This window comes from Enoplosus armatus, chromosome 14 (assembly GCF_043641665.1).
Source record: "Enoplosus armatus isolate fEnoArm2 chromosome 14, fEnoArm2.hap1, whole genome shotgun sequence".
Classification (NCBI taxonomy): Eukaryota; Metazoa; Chordata; class Actinopteri; order Centrarchiformes; family Enoplosidae; genus Enoplosus; species Enoplosus armatus.
Window position 1 is genome coordinate 2,551,652 of NC_092193.1, and position 12,848 is coordinate 2,564,499.

Below are 12,848 nucleotides of genomic sequence, written 5' to 3' on the forward strand. Positions count from 1 at the left end.
GTGGTGTTTCAGGAGGAAAACTGCCTCAGTTAAACTCTCATGTTACTTTCACATTTTCTCCATCAGCTTTGTATGATACCCTGGAATGAAGACCAGAAGAAAATACTTTGTCCATGTTTGTTTATTCATGATGTAAACCTTCAGTTTGTTGACACATCCCATCAGTAAAGTCTGTCCAATGATTTCATGAACAGATTCACTTCATCCACACAATCAGTTTGTTTGACCAGAATCTCAGCTATGAAAAAGAAAATAATCAAGGATCTCCTTACTGATTATGATCATGATGATTACAGTTTTATAATAACTCAAAGTCCCTCATTTATATGTGAACAACAACAACAACAACAACATTTGGTCTGCCAAACAAATGAATGTAATTGTAATTATAGATTTCTTTATACATTTACAAAAAGAGAACAAAATATCTTTGACACAGGAAGATCTGGAGCTTTCTCTCTTGAGACACATGCAGTGGAAGAGAAACAACAACATACAAATACATCAATATAAATATTCAACACACATTTAGAGCTCAGAGAAGTTCACATTTTCCTGCAGAGAAACGTCAGTTCAGGTCAACAGAAATCATCATGAGCAGTGATAGCCTCCATGGCTAAACAGACACAGGAAGGAGCGCCACCTACAGAAACTCAGATATTTACAGAACAACTAATGAGAAGATGGCAAAGTACCACCCATAATGTTTGATTGACAGGTGATCTCTGTGCAGTGAAGAAATGCCACAACAATCAGCTCTCAGCAACAAACAAGGAGACAAAATAAGTTCGAGTTAAAACACATAATTTAACAAACTGTCCCTGAAATGACTTCTGACTATTTGACTTTACAGAACTCAGCAGCGTCATTAATGTGATAAAACTGAAGTCCAGCATAGAGAGGCTGAGTGAATGTGGTCTGGACTCTGTTGAGGAGAGTCATGGTTTCAGAGATGCTGTAGAAGGACAGAATACCTGCACGGTGATCCAGGTACACTCCTACTCTGGAGGACGGAGGACCTGAGATGGGAGTTTGGACATTGTTGTACCAAAAGTTATAACTGTTTATGTGACAATATAACGCCCAAGATTTGTCATTGTATCCAAATCTACAATGATTCCAGCTCGCTGCTCTGCTGATATTCTTGTATGCGACTGCTACGTTAACTCCTGTCCCGCTCCACTCCACCTCCCAGTAACAACGTCCAGTCAGACTCTCTCTACTCAGGACCTGAAACCATGCAGTGAATCTGTCTGGGTGACTAGAGTAAGACTGATGTTGACTCATTGCTGTTCCTTTTCTGTTCCCCTCAGATAATAACAGCTTTGTGTTTGCTGTGTTTGGATCCAGTGTGATTTCAAGTGAATATTTTAAGAACTCAGCTCTGGTCTTGGGCTCTGGTTGTGGCAGTAAAACATCCACTTCAGTCACTCTCAGTGAGATGTTTGTCCATGTCTCTCTCAGAACGTCTTGTAGTTGATCTCTGACTTCTGACAGAGCTGCTGTCACATCCTCAAAGTATCTCAGAGGATGGATATTGATGCTGGATGAGTCTGTAGACTCTCTGAGTCGTGACAGGGAGGGGTAGTTGTGTAGAAAGTGGTTGTGATCTGTGTGTGAGAGCTGCTTCAGCTCAGCGTCTTTCCTCTTCAGCTCAGTGACCTCCTGCTGCAGCTTCTCCTGAAGCTCTTTGACTCGACTCACTTCAGTTTCCTGCTTGGATCTGACCTGCTGCTCCACATCAGAGCTTCTTTTCTGGATGAGACGGATCAGCTCAGTGAAGGTCTTCTCGCTGTCCTCCACTGCTTTATCAGCAGAGCAATTGATAGCCTCCACCTCCTGTGGAAGCAGCTTCACATCTTTCTCTCTGTCCTGGATTCTCTGCTGGATGTTTTGTCGACTCACCTCGAGCTCTCTCTGCATCTCAGTCCTTTCTGCTGCAGCTGAGACTGTGTCGTGGCCTTTATGTTCATCCACAGAGCAGAGATAACAGATACACTGCTGATCAGTACGGCAGAACATCTTCATCACCTCATCATGACGAGAGCAGATGTTCTCCTGGAGCTTCTCGGAGGGCTCCACCAGCTTGTGTTTCTTGAATGGAGGTACATCATAATGAGGCTGAAGGTGTTCCTCACAGTAAGAGACCAGACAGACCAGACAGGACTTGAGGGCTTTCAGTTTTCTCCCAGTGCAGAAATCACAGGCCACATCTTCAGGTCTAGCATAGCTGTGATCAGCAAGAGCAGCTTGGAGTCCAGTCTTCTTCAGTTCCTCCACTAAATCTGCTAACGTGTTGTTTTTCACCAGGACAGGCCTCGGTGTGAAGGTCTGCCTACACTGAGGGCAACTGTGGGTTTTCTTCTCGTCCTCTTCATCCCAGAAGCTTTTAATACAGCTCATGCAGTAGCTGTGTCCACAGGGAATAGTCACCGGATCCTTCAGTAGATCCAGACACATCGAACAAGAGAAGGTTTCCCGGTCCAGCTGAGCTCCTTTCTGCGCCATTTCACCTCTCAGTCGCAGCGACTGTCTGAGTTTCACCTTCTTAGAAGTGAAAGTAGTTTGAGCTCTGATCTAAACAGCATGTGTCTCTGCAGTGAATGGGGCCTGTCAGCTCCGTCACTTCACCACCATGTTGGCTCCACCCGTCTTCAAACTGTAGATCTGAAGGGGAGGGAACAGGGAAATATGTGGACAGAGTGGAGCTCGCTGTGTTTGAGAGGAGGAAGAGGAGGGAGGGCTTATCAAACTCTGACTCAGTCCAGGAAGAGGAGCGGTTTGAGAGAGATACTGTGTGTTTAACACTTGTTTACAATAGAGCCCATTTCCCATTTAAAACACTGGTCACTTCAGCTGTTAGGAGGTGAACTCCTCTTTGAATCGGAGCCTTTGGAGATGGCTCCCCAGTTTTCAACATTACTGAGTTGTCCACATGATGTTCTCCATATCCTTCTTCTTAAATCGAATCATATATTCTAAATGTCCGTCACTGCAGCTCCGTCTCACTACTGCTCATGTTTGTCTTTCCATGTTTCCACAATTTACTTTGTCCAAAGTTGTGGGAGTAATAAGTCCATGTATTCTTTGAGGCAGTTATTCAGACTATAAAAGTTCATTAAGATTGTCTGTGTTACTGACAGAAATGCAGATGAAATAAGGCACTGTGTTCACTGTTTCTTTACATCCTGGTGTTGTTGTCAGAGTAAACTATGATTTGACAGGAGGGAATCTGTACATTTAACATTGATGACAGGGTAATCAGTTCCATCCTTCCAGAGCCTCTTCACATCAGGACAAAGCCATAACATGTGCATGAGTGTGTCAACCTCTGACACAGTCTGCGTCCTTTTCTTTAATCTACATGGTGTTAGATAAGCTCTGTGTAACATTTTCAGGTGAATTATCTCACACCTCACACAGTTGGACTCCTGTGTTGTAGATTTCAGGATATCTTCCCATTGAGCTGTGGTTTGGAGCACTCCCATGTTCTCTGATATTTATCTCAATATCTTTCTATCACCACCATTTGCAATGTGTCTTTTTGAAGCTGTTGAAAGGGTTAAGTAATTTGAATTAAACTGCTTTTGTTTGCAAAACATCATAAATGTATTTTTTCCCATCTTGAGCTGTATGATATTTGACAACAAAATCTTTCAGGTGGAAGAAGAGATCTTCAAAATGACTTTTGATTCTCAAAACGTATGAATTCAGCCTCAGTTGGTCCTGATGAGAATGAAGAGCCACAAGATGGCAGCGTGTTCACAGAGGACGCTGCAGACGCTCCTCCTTCATCAGCACTGTCCTGGTGGTGGTGGTGAGGATGATGATGATGATGATGGTGATGACGGTGATGATGATGATGATGGTGGTGATGGTGGTGATGATGATGATGGTGGTGATGATGATGATGATGATGATTTGATGATGGTGGTGATGATGGTGATGATGATGATGGTGATGATGATGTTATGATGGTGATGGTTATGATTGTGATAATGGTGATGACGATGATGGTTATGAAGATGGTGATGTTACGATGGTTATGGTGGTGGTGATGATGATGATGATGATGTTATGATGATGATGATGATGGTGATGGTGATGTTATGATGGTGATGGTTATGATTGTGATAATGGTGGTGATGATGATGTAGGATATAAAAAAAACGTAATGTTGTGCCTTTGGAAATATTTTTCTTTAACTTTTTTTATTTGTCGTTTGGGTGTGCGGAGTTTGAATTGTGCTGCACTCGGCAGGGTGGGCAGGTTGTCTGATTGTACATTTTTTGTTTGTTGTCTTTCGTTCCAATCACAGCTGTCAGGAACTCTAATCATGACTGTTTCAGATGCATTTCTTCAGCACAGCAGGCTGTTTTGTGGATTGACAGATTACATCCTGGACGAAATGAGTCACTAGAAGTTTGACTCAAGTCTGAATGAAAACTTTACAACCCAGGATCGTCTGGACCAACATGACAGTCTCATTCTGAAGCTTCATCTTCATGAAAATCAACATAACAATAAATGAAATGAACTCAAGTCCACAACGACACAATATCTGTTCTCTTATGTGTGTCAGGACTGACACAGATAAATCTGTGTAATAAATCCTCTTTATTGACTAAGTGCACAAACAAAATGTTGGTTATAACAAGTAATAAGTGAGAAAACTCTGCTTGTTTCTCTGTGACAAAGATGTTTCAGTGAGGAAAGTTGAAAGGACAGAGACTGACTGACAAACGCTCTTCTGCTCTGAACATGAACACAGTACTTTGTGGTGTTTCAGGAGGAAAACTGCCTCAGTTAAACTCTCATGTTACTTTCACATTTTCTCCATCAGCTTTGTATGATACCCTGGAATGAAGACCAGAAGAAAATACTTTGTTCATGTTTGTTTATTCATGATGTAAACCTTCAGTTTGTTGACACATCCCATCAGTAAAGTCTGTCCAATGATTTCATGTACAGTTTCACTTCATCCACACAATCAGTTTGTTTGACCAGAATCTCAGCTATGAAAAAGAAAATAATCAATGATCTCCTTACTGATTATGATCATGATGATTACAGTTTTATAATAACTCATAGTCCCTCATTTATATGTGAACAACAACAACGACAACATTTGGTCTGCCAAACAAATGAATGTAATTGTAATTATAGATTTCTTTATACATTTACAAAAAGAGAACAAAATATCTTCTACACAGGAAGGTCTGGAGCTTTCTCTCTTGAGACACATGCAGTGGAAGAGAAACAACAACATACAAATACATCAATATAAATATTCAACACACATTTAGAGTCAGAGAAGTTCACATTTTCCTGCAGAGAAACGTCAGTTCAGGTCAACAGAAATCATCACGAGCAGTGATAGCCTCCATGGCTAAACAGACACAGGAAGGAGCGCCACCTAAAGAAACTCAAACATTTACAGAACAACTAATGAGAAGATGTCAAAGTACCATCCATAATGTTTGATTGACAGGTGATCTTTGTGCAGTGAAGAAATGCCACAACAATCAGCTCTCAGCAACAAACAAGGAGACAAGATAAGTTCAAGAGTTAAAATGCAGAATTTAACAAACTGTCCCTGAAATGACTTCTGACTATTTGACTTTACAGAACTTAGCAGTGTTTCCAGAAAAGGAGTAAAACCAAAGTCCAGCATAGAGAGGCTGAGTGAATGTGGTCTGGACTCTGTGGAGGAGAGTCATGGTTTCAGAGATGCTGTAGAAGGACAGAATACCTGCACTGTGATCCAGGTACACTCCTACTCTGGAGGACCGAGGACCTGAGACGGGAGTTTGGACTCTGTTGAACCAAAAGTTATAACTGTTTTTGGTACAATCTAACGCCCAAGATTTGTCATTGTGTCCAAATACACATTCATCTGACCTCCCTGCTCTTCTGATACTCTTGTATGCGACTGCTACGTTAAATCCTGTCCCGCTCCACTTCACCTCCCAGTAACAACGTCCAGTCAGACTCTCTCTACTCAGGACCTGAAACCATGCAGTGAATCTGTCTGGGTGACTAGAATAAGACTGTTGTTCAGTCGTTACTGTTGCTTTTCTGTTCCCCTCAGATAATAACAGCTTTGTGTTTGCTGTGTTTGGATCCAGTGTGATTTCACGTGAATATTTTAAGAACTCATCTCTGGTCTTGGGCTCTGGTTGTGGCAGTAAAACATCCACTTCAGTCACTCTCAGTGAGATCTTTGTCCATGTCTCTCTCAGAACGTCTTGTAGTTGATCTCTGACTTCTGACAGAGCCGCTGTCACATCCTCAAAGTATCTCAGAGGACGGATATTGATGCTGGATGAGTCTGTAGACTCACTGAGTCGTGACAGGGAGGGGTAGTTGTGTAGAAAGTGGTTGTGATCCTCTGTGTGTGAGAGCTGCTTCAGCTCAGCGTCTTTCCTCTTCAGCTCAGTGATCTCCTGCTGCAGCTTCTCCTGAAGCTCTTTGACTCGACTCACTTTAGTTTCCTGCTTGGATCTGACCTGCTGCTCCACATCAGAGCTTCTTTTCTGGATGAGACGGATCAGCTCAGTGAAGATCTTCTCGCTGTCCTCCACTGCTTTATCAGCAGAGGAATTGATAGCCTCCACCTCCTGTTGAAGCAGCTTCACACCTTTCTCTCTGTCCTGGATTCTCTGCTGGATGTTTTGTCGACTCACCTCGAGCTCTCTCTGCCTCTCAGTCCTTTCTGCTGCAGCTGAGACTGTGTCGTGGCCTTTATGTTCATCCACAGAGCAGAGATAACAGATACACTGCTGATCAGTACGGCAGAACATCTTCATCACCTCATCATGACGAGAGCAGATGTTCTCCTGGAGCTTCTCGGAGGGCTCCACCAGCTTGTGTTTCTTGAATGGAGGTACATCATAATGAGGCTGAAGGTGTTCCTCACAGTAAGAGACCAGACAGACCAGACAGGACTTGAGGGCCTTCAGTTTTCTCCCAGTGCAGAAATCACAGGCCACATCTTCAGGTCCAGCATAGCAGTGATCAGCAGGAGCAGCTTGGAGTCCAGTCTTCTTCAGTTCCTCCACTAAATCTGCTAATGTGGTGTTTTTCACCAGGACAGGCCTCGGTGTGAAGGTCTGCCTACATTGAGGGCAGCTGTGGGTTTTCTTCTTGTCCTCTTCATCCCAGTGGGTTTTAATACAGCTCATGCAGTAGCTGTGTCCACAGGGAATAGTCACCGGATCCTTCAGTAGATACAGACACATCGAACAAGAGAAGGTTTCCCGGTCCAGCTGAGCTCCTTTCTGCGCCATTTCACCTCTCAGTCGCAGCGACTGTCTGAGTTTCACCTTCTTAGAAGTGAAAGTAGTTTGAGCTCTGATCTAAACAGCATGTGTCTCTGCAGTGAATGGGGCCAGTCAGCTCCCTCACTTCACCACCATGTTGGCTCCACCCGTCTTCAAACTGTAGATCTGAAGGGGAGGGAACAGGGAAATATATGGACAGAGTGGAGCTCGCTGTGTTTGAGAGGAGGAAGAGGAGGGAGGGCTGTTGAAAGGGTTAAGTCATTTGAATTAAACTGCTTTTGTTTGCAAAACATCATAAATGTATTTTTTCCCCTCTTCAGCTGTACGATATTTGACAACAAAATCTTTCAGGTGGAAGAAGAGATCTTTAAAATGACTTTTGATTCTCAAAACGTATGAATTCAGCCTCAGTTGGTCCTGAGGAGAGTGAAGAGCCACAAGATGGCAGCGTGTTCACAGAGGACGCTACAGACGCTCCTCCTTCATCAGCACTGTCCTGGTGGTGGTGGTGATGATGATGATGATGATGATGGTTATGATGATGTTATGATGATGATGATGATGGTGATGGTGATGTTGATGATGATGATGATGATGATGATGATGATAATGATGATGATGTGATGATGGTGGTGATGATGGTGATGTTATGATGGTCATGATGATGTTGAGGATGATGGTTATTATGGTAATGATGATGGTGATTGAGATGGTTATGATGATGATGATGATGATGGTGATGATGTGATGATGGTGGTGATGATGGTGATGTTATGATGGTTATGGTGATGATGATGATGATGATGATGATGATGATGTGATCATGATTATGGTGATGTTATGATGATGATGATGATGATGATGATGATGTGATGATGAGGATGACGGTCATGATGATGGTGATGGTGATGATGGTGATGGTGATGGTTATGATGATGATGGTTATGACGGTGATGATGATGATGGTGATGACGGTTATGATGATGGTGAGGATGATAGTGATGATGATGGTGATGATGATGATGATAGTGATGGTTATGATGGTGATCATGGTGATGGTGATGGTGGTGATGACGATGATGATGGTGATGGTGATGGTTATGATGATGATGGTTATGACGGTGATGAAGATGGTGATGGTTATGATTATGATGATGATGATGGTGATAATGATGGTGATGTTATGATGGTGATGGTTATGATGATGGTGATGATGATGGTGATTGAGATGGTTATGATGATGATGGTGATGACGGTTATGATGATGATGGTGATGTTATGATGGTGATGGTTATGATTGTGATGATGATGATGGTGATGGTTATGATGATGATGGTTATGACGGTGATGATGATGGCGATGATGATGATGACGATGACGGTTATGATGATGGTGATGATGGTTATAATGATGATGGGGATGTTATGATGATGATGGTTATGAAGATGGTGATGTTACGATGGTTATGGTGGTGATGATGATGATGATGATGTTATGATGATGATGATGATGGTGATGGTGATGTTATGATGGTGATGGTTATGATTGTGATAATGGTGATGATGATGACGGTTATGAAGATGGTGATGTTATGATAGTTATGGTGGTGATGATGATGGTGTTTCTTATGCTGGAGCTGGATTTAGGATATAAAAAAAACGTAATGTTGTGCTTTTGGAAATATTTTTCTTTAACTTTTTTTATTTGTAGTTTGGGTGTGCGGAGTTTGAATTGTGCTGCACTCGGCAGGGTGGGCAGGTTGTCTGATTGTACATTTTTTGTTTGTTGTCTTTCGTTCCAATCACAGCTGTCAGGAACTCTAATCACAACTGCTTTAGATTTCTTCAGCACAGCAGGCTGTTTTATGGATTGACAGATTACATCCTGGACGAAATGAGTCACTAGAAGTTTGACTCAAGTCTGGATAAAAAAATTACGACACAGGATCGTCTGGACCAACATGACAGTCTCATTCTGAAGCTTCATCTTCATGAAAATCAACATAACAATAAATGAAATGACCTCAAGTCCACAACGACACAATATCTGTTCTCTTATGTGTGTCAGGACTGACACAGATAAATCTGTGTAATAAATCCTCTTTATTGACTAAGTGCACAAACAAAATGTTGGTTATAACAAGCAAAAAGTGAGAAAACTCTGCTTGTTTCTCTGTGACAAAGATGTTTCAGTGAGGAAAGTTGAAAGGACAGAGACTGACTGACAAACGCTCTTCTGCTCTGAACATGAACATGGTACTTTGTGGTGTTTCAGGAGGAAACTGCCTCAGTTAAACTCTCATGTTAGTTTCACATTTTCTCCATCAGCTTTGTATGATACCCTGGAATGAAGACCAGAAGAAAATACTTTGTTCATGTTTGTTTATTCATGATGTAAACCTTCAGTTTGTTCACACATCCCATCAGTAAAGTCTGTCCAATGATTTCATGTACAGATTCACTTCATCCACACAATCAGTTTGTTTGACCAGAATCTCAGCTATGAAAAAGAAAATAATCAATGATCTCCTTACTGATTATGATCATGATGATTACAGTTTTATAATAACTCATAGTCCCTCATTTATATGTGAACAACAACAACAACAACATTTGGTCTGCCAAACAAATGAATGTAATCGTAATTATAGATTTCTTTATACATTTACAAAAAGAGAACAAAATATCTTCGACACAGGAAGGTCTGGAGCTTTCTCTCTTGAGACTCATGCAGTGGAAGAGAAACAACAACATACAAATACATCAATATAAATATTCAACACACATTTAGAGCTCAGAGAAGTTCACATTTTCCTGCAGAGAAATGTCAGTTCAGGTCAACAGAAATCATCATGAGCAGTGATAGCCTCCATGGCTAAACAGACACAGGAAGGAGCTCCACCTAAAGAAACTCAGACATTTACAGAACAACTAATGAGAAGATGGCAAAGTACCACCCATAATGTTTGATTGACAGGTGATCTCTGTGCAGTGAAGAAATGCCACAACAATCAGCTCTCAGCAACAAACAAGGAGACAAAATAAGTTCATGAGTCAAAAGGCAGAATTTAACAAACTGTCCCTGAAATGACTTCTGACTATTTGACTTTACAGAACTCAGCAGTGACTCCAACATCTGAAAACCGAAGTCCAGCATAGAGAGGCTGAGTGAATGTGATCTGGTCTCTGTGGAGGAGAGTCATGGTTTCAGAGATGCTGTAGAAGGACAGAATGCCTGCACTGTGATCCAGGTACACTCCTACTCTGGAGGACCGAGGACCTGAGACGGGAGTTTGGACTCTGTTGAAAAAAAAGTTATAACTGTTTTTGGCACATCTTAACGCCCAAGATTTGTCATTATATCCAAATACACATTCGTCTGACCTCCCTGCTCTGCTGATACTCTTGTATGCGACTGCTATGTTAACTCCTGTCCCGTTCCACTCCACCTCCCAGTAACAACGTCCAGTCAGACTCTCTCTACTCAGGACCTGAAACCATGCAGTGAATCTGTCTGGGTGACTAGAATAAGACTGATATTGACTCATTGCTGCTCCTTTTCTGTTCCCCTCAGATAATAACAACTGTGTGTTTGCTGTGTTTGGATCCAGTGTGATTTCACGTGAATATTTTAAGAACTCAGCTCTGGTCTTGGGCTCTGGTTGTGGCAGTAAAACATCCACTTCAGTCACTCTCAGTGAGATGTTTGTCCTCTTCTCTCTCAGAACTTTCTGTAGTTGATCTCTGACTTCTGACAGAGCCGCTGTCACATCCTCAAAGTATCTCAGAGGACGGATATTGATGCTGGATGAGTCTGTAGACTCACTGAGTCGTGACAGGGAGGGGTAGTTGTGTAGAAAGTGGTTGTGATCTGTGTGTGAGAGCTGCTTCAGCTCTGCGTCTTTCCTCTTCAGCTCAGTGACCTCCTGCTGCAGCTTCTCCTGAAGCTCTTTGACTCGACTCACTTCAGTTTCCTGCTTGGATCTGACCTGCTGCTTCACATCAGAGCTTCTTTTCTGGATGAGACGGATCAGCTCAGTGAAGATCTGCTCGCTGTCCTCCACTGCTTTATCAGCAGAGCGATTGATAGCCTCCACCTCCTGTTGAAGCAGCTTCACATCTTTCTCTCTGTCCTGGATTCTCTGCTGGATGTTTTGTCGACTCACCTCGAGCTCTCTCTGCCTCTCAGTTCTTTCTGCTGCAGCTGAGACTGTGTCGTGGCCTTTATGTTCATCCACAGAGCAGAGATAACAGATACACTGCTGATCAGTACGGCAGAACATCTTCATCACCTCATCATGACGAGGGCAGATGTTCTCCTGGAGCTTCTCGGAGGGCTCCACCAGCTTGTGTTTCTTGAATGGAGGTACATCATAATGAGGCTGAAGGTGTTTCTCACAGTAAGAGACCAGACAGACCAGACAGGACTTGAGGGCTTTCAGTTTTCTCCCAGTGCAGAAATCACAGGCCACATCTTCAGGTCCAGCATAGCCGTGATCAGCAGGAGCAGCTTGGAGTCCAGTCTTCTTCAGTTCCTCCACTAAATCTGCTAACGTGGTGTTTTTCACCAGGACAGGCCTCGGTGTGAAGGTCTGCCTACACTGAGGGCAGCTGTGGGTTTTCTTCTTGTCCTCTTCATCCCAGTGGGTTTTAATACAGCTCATGCAGTAGCTGTGTCCACAGGGAATAGTCACCGGATCCTTCAGTAGATCCAGACACATCGAACAAGAGAAGGTTTCCCGGTCCAGCTGAGCTCCTTTCTGCGCCATTTCACCTCTCAGTCGCAGCGACTGTCTGAGTTTCACCTTTTTAGAAGTGAAAGTAGTTTGAGCTCTGATCTAAACAGCATGTGTCTCTGCAGTGAATGGGGCCCGTCAGCTCCGTCACTTCACCACCATGTTGGCTCCACCCGTCTTCAAACTGTAGATCTGAAGGGGAGGGAACAGGGAAATATATGGACAGAGTGGAGCTCGCTGTGTTTGAGAGGAGGAAGAGGAGGGGGGGCTTATCAAGCTCTGACTCAGTCCAGGAAGATGAGCGGTTTGAGAGAGATACTGTGTGTTTAACACTTGTTTACAATAGAGCCCATTTCCCATTTAAAACACTGGTCACTTCAGCTGTTAGGAGGTGAACTCCTCTTTGAATCGGAGGCTTTGGAGATGGCTCCCCAGTTTTCAACATTACTGAGTTGTCCACATGATGTTCTCCATATCCTTCTTCTTAAATCGAATCATATATTCTCAATGTCCGTCACTGCAGCTCCGTCTCACTACGTCTCATGTTTGTCTTTCCATGTTTCCACAATTTACTTTGAGTATAAGTTGTTGGAGTAATAAGTCCATGTATTCTTAGAGGCAGTTATTCAGACTATAACAGTTCATTAAGATTGTCTGTGTTACTGACAGAAATGCAGATGAAATAAGGCACTGTGTTCACTGTTTCTTTACATCCTGGTGTTGTTTTCAGAGTAAACTATGACTTGACAGGAGGGAATCTGTACATTTAACATTGATGACAGGGTAATCAGTTCCATCCTTCCAGAGCCTCTTCACATCAGGACAAAGCC

At 42.8% G+C, this 12,848-nt stretch overlaps 3 protein-coding genes across 3 annotated transcripts; all 3 read right to left on the bottom strand.

Annotated features, from left to right (window-relative positions):
• Window positions 1-837: 837 nt before the first annotated feature.
• LOC139296094 (tripartite motif-containing protein 16-like) lies at window positions 838-2,533 on the bottom strand. Its single transcript, XM_070918388.1, has one exon. The coding sequence runs from the start codon at window positions 2,506-2,508 to the stop codon at window positions 838-840; it is 1,671 nt and encodes a 556-aa protein (XP_070774489.1). The 5' UTR covers window positions 2,509-2,533.
• A 3,079-nt stretch (window positions 2,534-5,612) lies between these two features.
• Window positions 5,613-7,304, bottom strand: LOC139296149 (tripartite motif-containing protein 16-like). The gene has a single exon (XM_070918474.1). It carries the CDS (start codon window positions 7,287-7,289, stop codon window positions 5,613-5,615), a length of 1,677 nt encoding a protein of 558 aa, XP_070774575.1. The 5' UTR covers window positions 7,290-7,304.
• Window positions 7,305-10,380: 3,076 nt separating this feature from the next.
• LOC139296152 (tripartite motif-containing protein 16-like) lies at window positions 10,381-12,076 on the bottom strand. Its single transcript, XM_070918476.1, has one exon. The coding sequence runs from the start codon at window positions 12,049-12,051 to the stop codon at window positions 10,381-10,383; it is 1,671 nt and encodes a 556-aa protein (XP_070774577.1). The 5' UTR covers window positions 12,052-12,076.
• Window positions 12,077-12,848: the final 772 nt, after the last annotated feature.

What these genes read in the sequence shown, in the direction of transcription:
- LOC139296094 (XM_070918388.1), bottom strand. Translation starts at nt 2,508, where the DNA reads ATGGCGCAGAAAGGAGCTCAGCTGGACCGGGAAACCTTCTCTTGTTCG.
- LOC139296149 (XM_070918474.1), bottom strand. Translation starts at nt 7,289, where the DNA reads ATGGCGCAGAAAGGAGCTCAGCTGGACCGGGAAACCTTCTCTTGTTCG.
- LOC139296152 (XM_070918476.1), bottom strand. Translation starts at nt 12,051, where the DNA reads ATGGCGCAGAAAGGAGCTCAGCTGGACCGGGAAACCTTCTCTTGTTCG.